Source organism: Pleurodeles waltl, chromosome 3_1 (genome assembly GCF_031143425.1).
Source record: "Pleurodeles waltl isolate 20211129_DDA chromosome 3_1, aPleWal1.hap1.20221129, whole genome shotgun sequence".
In the NCBI taxonomy this organism is placed as follows: domain Eukaryota; kingdom Metazoa; phylum Chordata; class Amphibia; order Caudata; family Salamandridae; genus Pleurodeles; species Pleurodeles waltl.
Genome location: NC_090440.1, coordinates 1,785,744,315 through 1,785,761,984, shown reverse-complemented (window position 1 = coordinate 1,785,761,984; position 17,670 = coordinate 1,785,744,315). Strand labels below are relative to the sequence as shown.

At 44.7% G+C, this 17,670-nt stretch overlaps 1 protein-coding gene across 11 annotated transcripts in view; it reads right to left on the bottom strand.

Annotated features, from left to right (window-relative positions):
- Positions 1-17,670, bottom strand: part of ANKRD44 (ankyrin repeat domain 44) — a 618,040-nt gene that overhangs the window by 63,668 nt on the left and 536,702 nt on the right. For all 11 annotated transcript variants that reach the window (XM_069225839.1, XM_069225843.1, XM_069225840.1 and 8 more), the window contains 2 exons: positions 7,359-7,504; positions 5,569-5,651 (listed from right to left, as the gene is read on the bottom strand). In XM_069225839.1, coding sequence (XP_069081940.1) covers positions 5,569-5,651; positions 7,359-7,504 — 229 coding nt within the window. The remainder of the gene's footprint in view (positions 1-5,568; positions 5,652-7,358; positions 7,505-17,670) is intronic.

The window sequence follows — 17,670 nt, the reverse complement described above, 5'->3', positions numbered from 1 at the left end:
CTGTGTGCCAGGAGGTGCTGACGGAGATGCTGAATCAGAGAGATCCAAATCGTCGACAGGGAAACCATTGAGACCAAGGTGGACTCTAAATCAACTTGTGGACTGCCCCCACAGAAGCCGTTAGAGCAAGGAAACCACCTCCCACCCTCTACTGAGGGAAGGCAAGACGTACCACCTCGCCTGTCTGGATTCTACAGATAGTGCAGCTCAGGGAAGAGAGCTGGCACATGCCAGGTGCTGTCATCTGTGACCACAGCGGTCCAACTCACTCGATCCAGAACAGGACTGCACTGTACCGTTACAAGGTACTTGGCCGACAGTGAGGGTTAACCAAGAACTGGGCCCTCGGGGTCCTGGGGGACTTACCACCATTGGTGCTGCTGATTCCTAGACTCTAAAACTGAACTAATATGCAGAGTCCGAGGGAGGAACTCTGGAGTATGGCCTTTTTGTTTTAATTTTCTGGATGCCGCCATGAGTGAATGGGGAATAACAGCGAACCCATTGCACTAGAGGTAGGGAGACAGGGAGTGGCTTGACAACAACTAAAGCCGCAACCACAGGGGAGCTGTGTTATCGATTTTTGAATGTCGTTTACCTTTGCATGTGTGAAGTTGGAATTTAAATACGTATTTTATACAAAAAGAACTATTTGACTGGACATTGATTTATTGTTGCGCTACCCCCCATGTTGAGTTATCAGTCATGTTCACTGATCTATATCTGAGCTTCCCTTGAAGGAGCCTTGATTGCTTGAGCTACGCTTCCCAACTGAGAGTCAAGTGCAGAAGGGGGTGCTTGACCCAGTTGAGCAGGGTCAATAGTAGGGTGAGCCCGGCACATTGGGGTAAAAGGCCTCAACCACCTTGGTTTGGGCCTAGTACCCCTTGCATGTCCTGTGGCACCCTTAAGAGGATTCTACACTTTGTAATAACATATCATTGCTCAGGAGACAGGTATCCAATAGCAGAGCAGTGACACATCAAAGAAATACAAGCAGGTACATATTTATGCATGAAACATCAGCACCTCTATGATTCTGCATCAGTACCCTCATCACTCAAGTACGGCCCGTCGGGGTCATAAAACTTTCACACAGGGGCACCTATGCATCTAAGTCATCCTTGAGCTTTACATCCTTTCTACTGTGTTTCATATTGAGTTCCTCTGCCAACCACCACTCAGCCACAACCCTTCCCCAGAGTTCCACCATCAGGACCCCCTGCCCCATCCAGGAGATAGCCACCCACCGCCTTGCCAACACCAAGGCCAGCTGCAAAAACCTGTATGCCATTTTCCACTCCTTGGGCTTTCCAATGTTCCCCAGCAGACAGAACTGTGGTGTAAGGATACCTCCCAGCTCCATGGTGAGATCAAGTTTATTCATCACCAGGACCCAGTAGGCTCACACTGGTAGGCAAGCCCAGGCTATCTACAAAAAGTCCACCCCCATGAAGCGACAGCGAAGACAAGCAGAGATGCAATTCCTGGAACAGCTACCAATTAGGAGTTATCAGGCATCATGCATCAATGCTTATATATTAGGGACTTAATATTAAGTTAACTTATGCCAATTGTGTGTAACCCTATTGAATGTATGATGGAACAACTAATGCGAGAACCACGCATGCCTGAACAACGCGATTGGAACAACAACTGCTTTGTTACCACGAATGCCTTTACCACGCATGTTTTTCTCAATGATTTTTCGTTGAAAAAAAAAAAATGCTTAGTAAAGGCATGTGTGATTCTAGCATGCCACCCCCCGTCCTGCCCTAAGGCCCAAAAGTACCCCACCCATAATATTAAAACTACCCCACCCCTAAAAACAAAAATACCCCAACATCCCAACCCACCCCGAGCCCTAAATCCTTCCCCGACCCCCACACCCGCCCTAAAAACAACCGAACCCCATCCCGCCCCTAAAAACAAAACTACCCCAATCCCCCTACCCCGTCCCCTAAATAAAAAAACGACCTGCCCCTAAAAACAAAACTATCCCAATACCCTTCACCCACCCTGCGCCCGAAAACCTTCAATCCTAAAAACAACCAACCCCGCACCTAAAAACAAAACTCCCCTGATCCCCCACCCGCCCCTAACAAAACGACCCCGATCCCGCCCCTAAAAACCAAACTACCCGATCCCCCACCCCTAAAAACCAAACTACCCGACCCCTCAACCCCCTAAAAACAAAAATACACCAACCCCCCAACCCATAAAAACAAAACTACGCTGATACCCCCAACCACCTTGAGCCCTAAAACCTTACCAACCCTCACACCCGCTCTAAAAACAACAAAGCCCTCACCCCGCCCCTAAAAACAAAATTACCCCGATTCCTCCACCCCGCCCCTAAAAAAAAAAAACTACCCTGACACCCACACCTCCCTTGAGCCCTAAAACCTTCCCTAACCCCCCCACCAGCCCTGAAACAACCGACCCTCCATCCCAGCCCCTAAAAACCAAACTACCCCGATCCCCCATCCCGCCCCAACAAAACTACTCCAATCCCCCCAACCCCATCCCTAAAAACCAAAGTACCCAATCCCCCATCCCTAAAAACCAAACAACCCGACCCCCCACCTCCACCCCTAAAAACAAAACTACACCAACCACTCCATCCCTAATAACAAAACTACCCCAATACCCTCTAACTGAGCCCTAAAACCTTCCCTGACCCCCAAATGCCCTAAAAACACCCACACCCCTAAAAACCAAACTACCCTTTCCCCCTACCCCTGCCCCTAAAAACAAAACTACCAACTCCCCCACCCTGCCCGAAGCCCTTAATCCACCACACCCCTAAAAACTACCCCAACCCTGCCCCAACCCCACTTACCTGACGAAACTACCCCAATCTCCCAACCCCTCCCTAAAAACCAAACTACCCCAATCCTCCGCCTCTAAAAAACAAAAAACTACTCAAACCCCTCCACCCTGCCCCTAAAAACAGTACTACCCAACCACACCACCCCTGCCCCAAGCCCTTAATCCACCCTACCCCTAAAAACTACCCCCAACCCTGCCCCAACCCCACTTACCTGACCAAACTACTCTGATCCCCCACCCCTAAAAACTAAGCTACCCCACCCCGCCCCAGCCCTTAAACCACCTCATCCCTAAAAACTACCCCCAACCCTGCCCAACCCCACTCACCTGACCAAACTACCACGATCCCCCCACCCCTGCCCCTCAAAACCACACTACACCAATCCCTCCACCCCACCCCTAAAAAACAAACTACCCCGTCCCCCCACCAGCCCCTCCCCAAGGCCTTAATCCACCCCCACTCCTAAAAACTACCCCTCAACCCCACTTGCACCATTCTCCTGATCCACTCTACCTTTTTCTCTGCCTAAACCACGCATGTGCGTTGTTCAGCACATGCGTGGTTAAGGCAGAGAAAAGGGTAGTAATTGTTCCGGCAAACGTCGTTATGCTTGCATTATAGACGACTTTGTTGCTCCGGAGTCGTGGTTTAGGACGTTTCCCAACCCAATCAGATATATATGTTTTAAGGGTTAGAGCACTGTCACTGAGACCTGGTGCATTCTCAGAGTTTAAAAACCAGAAGCATCAGTCCAAAACTCTGGGGGTGATCAAGCAAAAAGAAGCATCTCCTTACAGTGTCCCACCCAGCTAAATAGGAATGCAGCAATACAGAAATCAGACCAAAGCAATTCCTATACCTCTTCTTTCATGTTTCCACATTCAGCATTGGGTCTCCAAAAATGGAAAACAGAATTGTCCACATATTTTGCCACTGACAAGGACACATACATACAGCACATGCATGTGGCATCCATGCACTGCACAACACTATGGGCCTGATTCTAACTTTGGAGGACGGTGTTAAACCGTCCCAAAAGTGGCGGATATACCACCTACCGTATTACGAGTCCATTATATCCTATGGAACTCGTAATACGGTAGGTGGTATATCCGCCACTTTTGGGACGGTTTAACACCGTCCTCCAAAGTTAGAATCAGGCCCTATGTCCTTCATGTACTGTACCATTCATAGGTACACATACTCCTAGCACATGCATATAGCATACACGTGCTACACAGGACTGTATTTTCCCAGTACTGTACCGTTCACAGGTACACATTCAGCACCCAACACATGTATACCAGGCACGTACTATGCAGCACTACACATGCAACCGATGGACGCTAAAGGGGAGTTAAGCACACATCAGTGGAACTTTAAACGGTGAGCCTCTAGGCCTCACTACAGTGACATAGGTAAACAGTCCTGTTCACTCCTACTTATCACTATACTGCCACCACCACGCTAGTGCTGCTAAGCTCCTGACAAAGGCAGTAAATAGCCTTTTAACAGTATGAGGGTTGCGCTTTGGGCGACCCTCCTGGGCCGCAATGAGTGAGAAAGGTCAATGTCATGGTGCAAACGCATGATCTGTGTTCACTCATGACAACAAAAACCAGCATTAGGAGTCAGAACACCATTACAGTTGCGGCACTCAGGGCAGTAGTGCACGTCCGTCACCACACAAAGGACTTTTCCTTCCCAAAACGCAGTGTGATGCTCTATTGTTACAATCAGGTGCTCCTAAATCCCACCTCACAGGACTCACTTTGTGGAGCTCGGAATAGTGAAAAGATTATTCAAGCTAATATCAAAGGTCACATTTAGATCCATATAGCAGACACAACCCGACTAACCAGCGGTACCTGCTGAGATTGAATAAAAGTAAAACAATCTTAGCAATAAGTAAAAGTTCGACAATGTAAATATATGTGCAAAGGCTGTTGAATGTAAAGCTGTTCCCCTTTTCTCCTTATAAAATTCAAGGATAGTATACATTACAACATCAAAACACCATGATATTCAGTTTTTAAGCATCTTTTAAGTGCCTTTTACTTCATCGCAGTTGTTATGGGATTCTGTCTAACTTGAAATCAATGTCATGATCACAGTTTATTATATGTTTTTGCTATACTTCTGTGCTCCAAAACCTATTTCAGCTAGTTATGAAATGTACTTCTGATTCAAGTCAAGAGAACCTGCACATTTAAAGACACTGGAGCTCATTTGCAAAAACATGTATACGTAGGAGAAGTAGTACTACTGAAGTATGTATCTTACAGATTTTTGTGAATCGGCCCGAAGAGTTCATTAGTAAAAATGCAAAGAGGGAAGAGTTATTTCTATTTGTACTAATTTATATGAAAACTCCTGTTTTACTCCCATTTTATATGTTTTGGGTTCAATTCACAAAGGCATGCAACAGTAGATACAAGAATACTAGATGAGTACTCTTTATGTACTCTCACATGCCTTTGTGAATTGGCCCCATCATATTAGAGTACAAAACTAAAGCCACTTGGAACAGTCTATCTTTAACCGTAAAGTCTAAGGATACATAACGGTTACTAAGAATGTGTTTGCCTTCAGCTGGAAAAAGGCAGGCCAGAGCTTTTTGTAAAAAAAATAAAAAAAATAATTAAGCAAAAAAACTACCAGTTAAATTCTGCCATTACATATAAGCGCCCAGAAGCTTTTCTCCAAAACCATCTCCAAATACATTTTTCACTTACTTTATTACAAGCTAAGTGCAAGGCGGTATTCAAGTCTTTGTCCTTCGCAGCCAAATCCACATTTGTGCTATTGACCAACATTTCTGTAACAAAAAATAAATAAATAAATAAATGGAAAGTCTGTTACCTTCATTACAGAGTCCTAGACCTCATTGTTCCTGACCAGAGGGTGATTCCTCCTAGGGGCCTCAACTACCTACTAATGAAAATTACCAGTATGTAACCTTGCTGTAATGATGCTGTTACCACGTTATCCCTCTTCCATGTCCCAAACCTTATGAAGGAGGACATACCAAGCAGAAGAGCAAGTGTGACAAATACAACAGACAGCAACATACTGCTATGACCATGTGACATTTAAGTAAACATACATGATATGACCCCTCAGTTGGATGCTGATCCCATCACCTCTGTACTGCAATGGCACTCCCATTAAGCGTGTAATGTGACTGAAATGTGTGTATGGAAGACTATGTAGCTTCTGTACAAATGACATTTATCACTACACCTAGAGCAAGTTCCTGTAACAAAACCCCCTACCTGTTTGAATGTTCGACCCGCATCTAGACAACCATCAAGTTAAGATGGCTGGAGTGGGCGTTTTGAAAGTGTGGGCCTCTAAAGGAGGAGGCTCAATAATCAAGATAAATACTTAGTGCTCGCCCCATCTACAGAATGCACTTCAATAGATGAAGGAGGATAATGAGAAAAAACAGGCAAATTATGACCTGGTGAGGTGGAATTCTCATTCTGTAAAGAGTGACAAGGCCTATTTATAGGAGGGTCCAAGATTTATACACCGTGAGGGGAAGAGATCTTGTGATCATTATCGGAGTAATTTCTATTCTATTTTAGTAGGTTGAAGACATGCCTGTTTCCAGTAATGACCACCCTCACTTGTTAGATAGGGGAAAGACGTGTTATAGGCCAATTTCTCAGAAAAAGAAGTCTAGGCATCACTTTTGCTACCTTCAGGGTACTTGATTTTACCTTTGCATTATTTGCATTCAGGTACTGCAAATAATATATAAGGCAAATTAAGCAAATCAATGTTAAGAGTCAAACACTAAACAGAGGGAGGACATAGTGATTAATTCCATTATTTTTAACAGACTATATATATTTGGTACTACATGAAATTACATCTATTCTACTCTGATTATAAGAAACATTCTGGGAAAGATGAACATATTTAAGATCAAAGCCTCCATGTCTCCACTCCATTTCATGCATAAATAGAGATATTTTGCAATATTTTACTTAAGTACAACATTACAATATAAATTGACAAGCCAGTTTGGTAAGTAGATGATCTTGGGCCCTGTATGTATATTATAAATGCCACAGTTATTGTCAAGGTCAGTACTTGTGCTCTTATTATAGAGGTGATGGCACAATCCCATCACTTCATTTAACATGTTGATCATGTAGTATTAATGGGCTCTACTTTGCCAGTTTTGCATGGGGGAACTGCCAGGTCTGTACAAAGTGTTTGGACATCACTCCTAAACCTGATCTAGCAGCTGATGACAGGTATCTTATGGTTACATTTTTTCTTTCTTTAAAAGGGCCCATTGTAGAATGTTTCATATGGAAAAAGACATAAACAAGAGAAACAAAGTTAGAAATCGTGTAGGTGAAACTCACCTGATCACTGCGCAATTCATCTCGCTCTTAAAATGATAAATACATACTTGGTAAAACATAACACATGGCGTCTTAAAAGCAATTGAATGACTGTAGTGTTGTGACACCCACCAGGGTTTAGGTAAAGCACCAACCACGCTTACCAACAGCCAATGCTTGTCCTTTTTCAGCTGCCATCATGATAGGAGTTTTCCCTGAAATGTCTGCAGCGTTCACTTGAGCGTTGTTGCTTAGAAGAAGCTGTATGCATTCCACGTGGTCCATGAAAGCCGCTGCATGGAGTGGAGTTCTAGAAAACAGGAAGGAAACTAGCAAGTCAAACTCATCCCGCTCAAGTGAAGTCTGAACCTTCATTCAGTACTTCTGAACACACCCCAACTCATTCAAGATAAATCTGGTTGCTTTGGCTGGTGCTGCAATTTGTCTTTAATAATGCTTATCCATGTGAGATATGTGCTGGAATGTGCTCTGGGAGGTTGGTAATGGGAGAGTAGGGTGTATTTGGTAAAATACGCTGGACGTAAATCATAGGCTTCTTGTTCAACCTCTGCCAACAATTCTGAGTGTGACAAATCAGCTCCATGTTGGACGGAAAGTGGCAGTCTAGAGTAAAAGGAGGATAGAAAGGGCTTAAATTAAAAAAGCTTTGTTTCAAAGCAAGTAGGCAACCTTGCTTCTGTGTACCAGGAAGTAGTTAAAAGGCTTCTTATTATGAGCCTTGAATTTGTTCTCATTCAGCTCAATTTCATCAGTGATATATTAGCCTTTAGTGAAATAAAAAGTCAGCATTGCTTTTTGCAGACATCATACATTACATCGCACATCCTCCAATAAGTGACACCTCTACTGAGGTACCTTTAGCTTATCTGTTTTCATATACTCAGTTGATGTTTCACGTGGGGGTGTAATTTAGCTATCTGATGATGTCAAAATAAAAACCTTGTCACCTTTGACTATATGTTTTCATCTGAGTAAGTCTCCAAATCAAACTGAATATCAAGGAACAGATTGGAAATTATGGGTTGAACTTGGAATTTACATATTGAGGGATATATAAAAAGCCAATGACTTGGCAACCTCTCAAATGCATTTTCTATCTCCTGCCAGTAGCAATAAAACTTTGTTAAGTTGAGCGCACACGTTTTCTGGGCTTCTAACCACGCCCATGTCACTCCCATCACTTTCACTCATTCCTGGGCTTGCCTTGCAAAAATCACTTGATGTCAGTGGTAAATGCTTTACGTTTGTCCCGCCTTGAAGCTGTTTTTGTCATGCCTTACAGACTGCCCCTGTTACATGGATTATTGCACCATTGTCAATATACTTCAGCGTGGGCAAATTATTTCTCCTCTTCGTGCCGCATGGAGGCCATGGCGCTCACAGGCACAACAGCATGAATTGGCGCTATTGGAGCACTGGTCACATTGTTCAGAACAGTTACCTAATCAGAATTATCACTCTTGTTTTAGTGGGAGACACATTTGCATGCAATTGGTTCTCTTGGAGAATCACAAGGTGGCAATGTAGAATAAGACATCATAGTGTGTTTTACTCACCCCCCCCCTTTCAACACAAAGGGCCTGATTACGACCTTGGCGGATGGGATACTCCGTCACCAACGTGACGGATATTCCGCCTGCCGTTTTACAAGTTCCATAGGATATAATCAAACTTGTAATAGGGCTATCTGTCACATTTGTGACGGAGTATCCCAACCACCAAGGTCGTAATCAGGCCCAAAGTTTAGAAACGGTCATGCAGGCACTTGGAGAAAGACCACAACACTTATTTAAATGTCATGTTCACTTCTAACTGTTATGCCCTGTATGTATTTGGGGTGGACGCATTTCAGAGTGGGATGTGTGTACTTTACAGCGCCGGGAGTATTCAAAAGTCCTTGTATGCTGTTTCCTCACTGAAACACATGCACTCTCAGAGCTGCTTCACCTCCCTTCTCTCTCTTGATATTATAATTTTTTATTTGAATTTCTTTTGGACATTTGGACAGCTGCAGTTTTTATTTACAATAATAAAGATAGGCATCGCCAACTTTGAATGATAAAATAAAAATCAAACTGCCCACTGCATCATTAGAAATGCACACAGGTGGTTCTTCTGAGTCTGCCATACCATCCTAGCAGATAAATGTACATGAGTGTGGCTGAATGGAATCAGAAAAACGTATTCACAAAGAACGTGGTCGACAATGCAAGCCTTATTGGCTTCGCCAGTACTTGGTCAGCAGCAAAGTTATAAATGTTTGTCACTCCCAGCGTTTTGTACCCTGGGCACTGTGATATATTTGATACTGCATGGCATTTCTGATCCAAATAGCTGCTTGCTGTTTTAAATGAATAAGTAAAATGAACTGAACTGTAAAGCTTAGTTTTATGATTGCAAAAGTAACAAGCATTTGCAATGCAACGGGTCTCGCATTTGCTTGAGTTAGAGCTATTGGCATTGTAAACTCCTAACCGGACTTTTCTCGACACATAAATTGAAAGAAAACAAATGAGCGCGATCGTGCTATGTAAAACCCAGTGCGATCGCGCTGAAATTGAAAACCAAAAAACTGAGCGCGATCGCGCTATGTAAAGCCCAATGCGATCACACTGCCTGGAAAAAAAAATATAAAGTGGTGCAGAAATCAAACTGAAAACATGGAGCCTCGTATGTTTTCATTAGTTGGCTGGTGCGCTCGAGGAGGGCTAAACACCAAAAACGGCATGACGTATGCATATCTTTCACTAATGAAATGAAGCAGATTTTAAAAGGCAAGCCCACGAACCAATGTAAGTGACAGGCGGGACATGGGCGTGGTTAAAAGCCCAAAGAGAGATTACAATGCTTGTGTGCTTGATCCTAAAAATGCAAATCCTATGCGAGGTGCAGTGTTTTTTTTTAAGTCAATTCTGGTGGAGGGTGTAAACCTAACAAAAGGGCAGCAAGACAGCTATAAATTAGGTAGCCTGTCCCCCCCTGCTCCCCTCAACCATCTCTCTGGCAGCCCTCTTCCACCAAATGGAGTCAGCCAGTGAAAGTAGTGACATTCTTAGGAGGCGAGCAGAGATCTTTCATTCACCATGGTCATTAGGCAGCTTGTCTTTTTTAATTTTGAAAATCGCGATATTAAGTCAAGCATTTACAATGCAATCGGTCTCACATTTGTAAAAGTTAGAGCTGGTGGTGCTGACAATAGCCTTATCTTTTGAGTTTTTGTATGCAGTGGAGTGATGATATTTGCATAATGATATTGTCACAGAGCATCCTGGTTCTCCAGCGCCGAATGGTCATACGAATGGCAATAGTGCTATGCAACTATCATCACTCCACTGCATAAAAAAATAAATAAAAAAAAAACAGTAACCAAAAAAAAATGCCAATTTCAAACCCAACAGCTAGAACTTTCACAAATGTGAGGCTAATTGCATTGCAAATGCTTGTTTTTATATGGCATTCAATGCAGCAAGACGTGTAGTTTTGTACTCTTTTACCACTACCCAGCCAAAGCTACTCAATTTATTATCCAAAGAACGGTAAAAGGCTGGTTTGATCTTGGTCTAATTAAAACATTTGACTTGGAAGTTACACACGTCTCACAAGAGTTGTCCTGGCACAGTCATCCTAGCAGCAGTGCAGAATTATCTATGGATCTCTTACCAGAGTCATAAATTAAGCACTAGCCACCTTTCCTAAGTGCAGATTGTACCTCCATATAGATCCCATGAAAGACAGTCACAGAACAGATCTTATGAAATGATTGTGGAGATATCCATTAAGAGTCCCTGGAAAAGCACCATGGTTCAGAATATCACATCACTGATTTTGGCAGCTGTGGCTTGGCATTAAGGGTTGAGGGGCCCTGCCCCTCCACCTTTTTCCAGTGCAGGAAGAGTGTCTGTCAGGCTGAGTAAAAGGCAGCCTGAGAGACATTCTTCATGATCTGGCCAGATAGCCATGTGGTGTACATGCACTGAATGTACAGGCGTCTGGCTTCCTGAACTAAATTTTGTCAGGCTGAAGATTTCACAGCCCAGTGGGCGTGCCCTCCTTAGTCTGGCCAAGACATCTGTGAGCATCCTTCTCATGACGAGGGGAAGTGTCATAGACTCGGACCTGGGAGCTTCAGATTTAAGCTTGTCACAGAGTGGCGTGGGATGGGATGATGTAAGAAAGGGCCCTGCTCTCATTGGCTGAGACAGAGTCAACCAATGAGAAGAGGCGGCGGATCTTTCTTCCGAAACCTCCAGAAAGCAACAGAGGCTTCCGTCCCACTGCATCCCTGTACAATTTTTTTTTTTATGTTGGGTGCATGCGCATGCGTGTGTGTATGTATGAATATGTATTTATACTTGTGTGCATGCTGTGAATGTGTGTGTGCGTGTATATTTGCAGGGTGTATATGTGTGTGTAAAAAAGTGTGTGCCTGCGTTATCCCCGGTGCCCATTACGGGCACCCATTGGGTTTTTAGATCAGCCACAAATTATAAAGAGCTATGACTATCATTTACAAAAAGGACTTCACTCGCTATAAATGTACTTATCAACCACACCTTGTGAGAGCACATGCTAGCTCCCGTGGCTTCATGGCCTCCACCAAAAGAGATCCTGTGTGTACCCCTTCTCCTACTACCCTCCTTCTGCATACAATTCTAAATCTTCTCATATTCCGTCACTCAGAGCTCCCTTGTTTCACAGATTGATTCACGCCATACAAATACCAATACACACAAGCACATATAATAGATAAAAAAACATCTTTGTCGGAATCAAGAAAACAGAAAACAGATAGAACAAAAAAGAGCTGTGCATGTGAATGCTTCAACTGAGAAACTGTCTTTATCTTTCTAGGGCTTAACGTGCATGTTTACTTTTAATCCTCTATTAACAGAATGACAAAATGGTGCCCAGATGTTGTTTCTCCTCCGCTGTGCAGCAGACTTTCCCCATGTTTTACGCCCAGCACTGCCAAACATGCACCTCTCTCATTACAAGCACTCAGAGAAGCCATCTGCATCCTTCCTAGCGCACACTGTAAATGTAGTGATGTATGAATTTTTAATGTTCACAAGTAAATTTGCTAATTGAACTCTAACTTTGTATATATTAATTTTTTGTCTAACCAATGGTCACAGCCAGACTGCGTGATCTCCTAAAAGCATACGAGTACCCTTCTCGCTGTTCAATGTACACAGCCCACTATCGACAATGTCATCTTAAGGTCATGCATCGATCCATTCTCTAACGTTGAATCAAAAATGACCTTCTAATCTCCAGAGTCAGCTGTTTTACAATTCTTCACATTATCACTAGAATTCCCATATGTTTGCTATGCGCGGGACATTTTACAGAGACCCTTACTGCTTTTATTGACCATTGTATATGCTAGTACAAAGGCACTCTGCAGGAGAAACAAACATTGGTATTTGAACCAAAAGGTTAGAACATCACACCATTTATCCAGTGCCGTCCTAAAGACTTTTTAGGGCCTGAGCGAGACATGTTTTGGGGGGCCTAAAAGGAACAAATTTGGACTTTATTACGCATGTTCTGCAAATTCAAGCCTGCATGATGCCAAACAAGCTTTCAGAAACAGTGTCACACATAAACAGTTAAATTATGACTTTGTGATGGGCCCAAAAACCCTTAGACAACACTGGACAAAGAGACACAGTCAGATAAAGAGGAAGACAGACAGATGGAGAGAGGTTGACGGAGAAAAAGGGAGAGAGAGAGCGAGCACAAAAATGTCACTTTCCCAGTGTGCCCCGTGGAAAGTGAGATGAAGGCCCTTAGAAATTGCCCACTTTGACTTTGGGATAGTGATGCAACACATCAAGCTACATAACCCAGACATAGGGCCTGATTTAGAACTTGGCAGAGCGGAATACTCCGTCACAAACGTGATGGGTATCCTGTCCACCGTACTATAATCCCATAATGTCCTATGGGGATTGTAATACCGCAACAAGATATTTGCCAAGTTCTCAATCAGGCCTATAGTCATGATTTAAGAGACACATCTGAGAGGTGACAGCTTTAAGGTACTGGAGAGGCATGCATATGTGATCGTAGTCCATTTGAGATTCACCACTGTAGGAAGTTGGCTCTGTATGTGCTATTTCAAAGTAAGGAATAGCATGCACAGAGTCCAAGGGTTCCCCTTAGAGGTAAAATAGTGGTAAAAATAGATAATACTAATGCTCTATTTTGTGGTAGTGTGGTCGAGCAGTAGGCTTATCCAAGGAGTAGTGTTAAGCATTTGTTGTACATACACATAGACAATAAATGAGGTACACACACTCAGACAAATCCAGCCAATAGGTTTTGTTATAGAAAAATATCTTTTCTTAGTTTATTTTAAGAACCACAGGTTCAAATTTAACATGTAATATCTTGTTTGAAAGGTATTGCAGGTAAGTACATTAGGAACTTTGAATCATTTCAATTGCATGTATACTTTTCAAGTTATTCACAAATAGCTACTTTAAAAGTGGACACAGTGCAATTTTCACAGTTCCTGGGGGAGGTAAGTTTTTGTTAGTTTTACCAGGTAAGTAAGACACTTACAGGGTTCAGTTCTTGGTCCAAGGTAGCCCACCGTTGGGGGTTCAGAGCAACCCCAAAGTCACCACACCAGCAGCTCAGGGCCGGTCAGGTGCAGAGTTCAAAGAGGTGCCCAAAACGCATAGGCTATAATGGAGAGAAGGGGGTGCCCCGGTTCCGGTCTGCTTGCAGGTAAGTACCCGCGTCTTTGGAGGGCAGACCAGGGGGGTTTTGTAGGGCACCGGGGGGGACACAAGCCCACACAGAAATTTCACCCTCAGCGGCGCGGGGGCGGCCGGGTGCAGTGTTAGAACAAGCGTCGGGTTCGCAATGTAAGTCAATGAGAGATCAAGGGATCTCTTCAGCGCTGCAGGCAGGCAAGGGGGGGCTTCCTCGGGGAAACCTCCACTTGGGCAAGGGAGAGGGACTCCTGGGGGTCACTTCTGCAGTGAAAGTCCGGTCCTTCAGGTCCTGGGGGCTGCGGGTGCAGGGTCTTTTCCAGGCGTCGGGACTTAGGTTTCAGAGAGTCGCGGTCAGGGGAAGCCTCGGAATTCCCTCTGCAGGCGGCGCTGTGGGGGCTCAGGGGGGACAGGTTTTGGTACTCACAGTCGTAGAGTAGTCCGGGGGTCCTCCCTGAGGTGTTGGTTCTCCACCAGCCGAGTCGGGGTCGCCGGGTGCAGTGTTGCAAGTCTCACGCTTCTTGCGGGGAGTTGCAGGGTTCTTTAAAGCTGCTTCTTGAAACAAAGTTTCAGTCTTTTTGGAGCAGGTCCGCTGTCCTCGGGAGTTTCTTGTCGTCGTCGAAGCAGGGCAGTCCTCAGAGGATTCAGAGGTCGCTGGTCCCTTTGGAAGGCGTCGCTGGAGCAGAGTTCTTTGGAAGGCAGGAGACAGGCCGGTGAGTTTCTGGAGCCAAGGCAGTTGTTGTCTTCTGGTCTTCCTCTGCAGGGGTTTTCAGCTGGGCAGTCCTTCTTGTTGTTGCAGGAATCTAATTTTCTAGGGTTCAGGGTAGCCCTTAAATACTAAATTTAAGGGCGTGTTTAGGTCTGGGGGGTTAGTAGCCAATGGCTACTAGCCCTGAGGGTGGGTACACCCTCTTTGTGCCTCCTCCCAAGGGGAGGGGGTCACAATCCTAACCCTATTGGGGGAATCCTCCATCTGCAAGATGGAGGATTTCTAAAAGTTAGAGTCACCTCAACTCAGGACACCTTAGGGGCTGTCCTGACTGGCCAGTGACTCCTCCTTGTTGCTTTCTTTGTTCCCTCCAGCCTTGCCGCCAAAAGTGGGTGCCGTGGCCGGAGGGGGCGGGCAACTCCACTAAGCTGGAGTGCCCTGCTGGGCTGTGACAAAGGGGTGAGCCTTTGAGGCTCACCGCCAGGTGTTACAGCTCCTGCCTGGGGGAGGTGTTAGCATCTCCACCCAGTGCAGGCTTTGTTACTGGCCTCAGAGTGACAAAGGCACTCTCCCCATGGGGCCAGCAACATGTCTCTAGTGTGGCAGGCTGCTGGAACTAGTCAGCCTACACAGACAGTCGGTTAAGTTTCAGGGGGCACCTCTAAGGTGCCCTCTGGGGTGTATTTTGCAATAAAATGTACACTGGCATCAGTGTGCATTTATTGTGCTGAGAAGTTTGATACCAAACTTCCCAGTTTTCAGTGTAGCCATTATGGTGCTGTGGAGTTCGTGTTTGACAAACTCCCAGACCACATACTCTTATGGCTACCCTGCACTTACAATGTCTAAGGTTTTGTTTAGACACTGTAGGGGTACCATGCTCATGCACTGGTACCCTCACCTATGGTATAGTGCACCCTGCCTTAGGGCTGTAAGGCCTGCTAGAGGGGTGACTGACCTATACTTGCATAGGCAGTGAGAGGCTGGCATGGCACCCTGAGGGGAGTGCCATGTCGACTTACTCGTTTTGTTCTCACTTACACACACAAGCTGGCAAGCAGTGTGTCTGTGCTGAGTGAGAGGTCTACAGGGTGGCATAAGACATGCTGCAGCCCTTAGAGACCTTCCTTGGCATCAGGGCCCTTGGTACTAGAAGTACAAGTTACAAGGGACTTATCTGGATGCCAGGGTCTGCCAATTGTGGATACAAAAGTACAGGTTAGGGAAAGAACACTGGTGCTGGGGCCTGGTTAGCAGGCCTCAGCACACTTTCAATTGTAAACATAGCATCAGCAAAGGCAAAAAGTCAGGGGGCAACCATGCCAAGGAGGCATTTCCTTACAACCACTGACTAAAGAGGGGTGGGACTCCTGATTCAAAAAATAATACCATCCATACCACACACTACATAGACAGACACATTGGGGAGATATGTGGCACAAAAGCACACTACACAGACTGACACACTGGGGAGATATGTGGCACAAAGAGGATCCTAGAATGAGCGAACATTAAACCTATGCTTAGTATATATCCCACCTCAAATTCAGTCAGTTATATTACAAGATATAGGCTCACTGTTGCTACAGCTACCAAAGGCATTACTAATCTTGGGAGGCAACAGCAACATGGTTGTGAATGAAGAAAGGACAGAAAAAAGCAAGAAGGGGGCATGGCAAAAAGGGCCTCGAGCAAACTTTCTGTAGGCACTGGTTTTAACAGACGTGTGGTGGGTCACAACCTGCTAGAGAGGCAATACACTTTCAATTAAGGTGTTCACGACAATTTCTCTCGAATTTACTATTTTCTAACTCACCAGAAATGCTTAGGACGTTTTAATGGTGTCAGATACATGGCAAGGGGGCTCTCTGACCATTCCCCCATGTGGGTCGAGATCAGAGGCTAAGAGAGATTTGTTGGGGGAGGACGGGCAGTAGATCCGTGCTGTTTGACAAATACAGAAATTGTGACCAAATTGAGAAACAGTCAGAGCAATACTTTAAAGTTAACAAAGAATCAGTTGATTAGTATATCCCACTGTGGGAGGCCTATTAGACCATAATCAAGGACCACGCCAGCTTGTTAATCGCTGGGGAGAAAAAAAAGAGAGCACACATGGATGCAGTAGATTCAGAAATCCTACAACTAGAAAAGTCACTTTCATCGCAGGTGGACGATTCCCTGGGCCATCAGCTTCACCTGAAACAACATGAATACTGCATTATTGCAGAGGATCGAGCACGGGCAAGGTTTCTAGCCTCCTAGAGAAGGTTATATAAGGTGGGCAATAAAGATGGTGAACTGCTAGTGTGGTTGGATCAGAGAGAACACAGTAAGAGTTGGGTGCTTGAAGTGAAGTCTATTTCAGAGCAGATGGTGAGGGGCAACAAAGGGGAAGCAGATGCCTTTGCAGATCACTATCGGTTGGTCTACTTTGTAACTCATACAAAGACACAGTGGGAGGTACTTGGCTTCCTCAAAACTATCAAGATTTATAAGCTCTAACCTAAGGATAGACAGATGCTGGAGGCCAGCACTGAGCCTGATGAGATTGCAAAAGTAATCAGGGAACTGCAATCAGCTAAAACAATTGAACCTAATGGTTTAACCACAGAACTATGTAAAAGCACGGTTTGCAAGTTGGGGCCACATATGCTACACATGTTAATTGAGGCAAGGGAAAGGGACTGTATACAGCCGACCACATTAGGATCGATACTGAAAGAAGATAAACCATATGATGAGTGTGGCTCATACAGGCCCTTATTGTTGCTGAATGCTGAGGCAAAGATCCTTGCCAAGGTTCTGGCATCCAGACTGAGCCAAGTCATTACAAAACTGGTTCACTTGGACAAGCCTGTTAAATGTTTAATAGGGAAACAAAGCTCAATTTGGCTGTATGGGATACACCAAGGATGTAAGGGAACTGACCACTGTGGTGTCATAGTTGCCTCAATGGCTTTTGACACCCTGGAATGGCCATGCAAAATCAGAGTACTAGAAAGCATGGGGTTTGGGCCG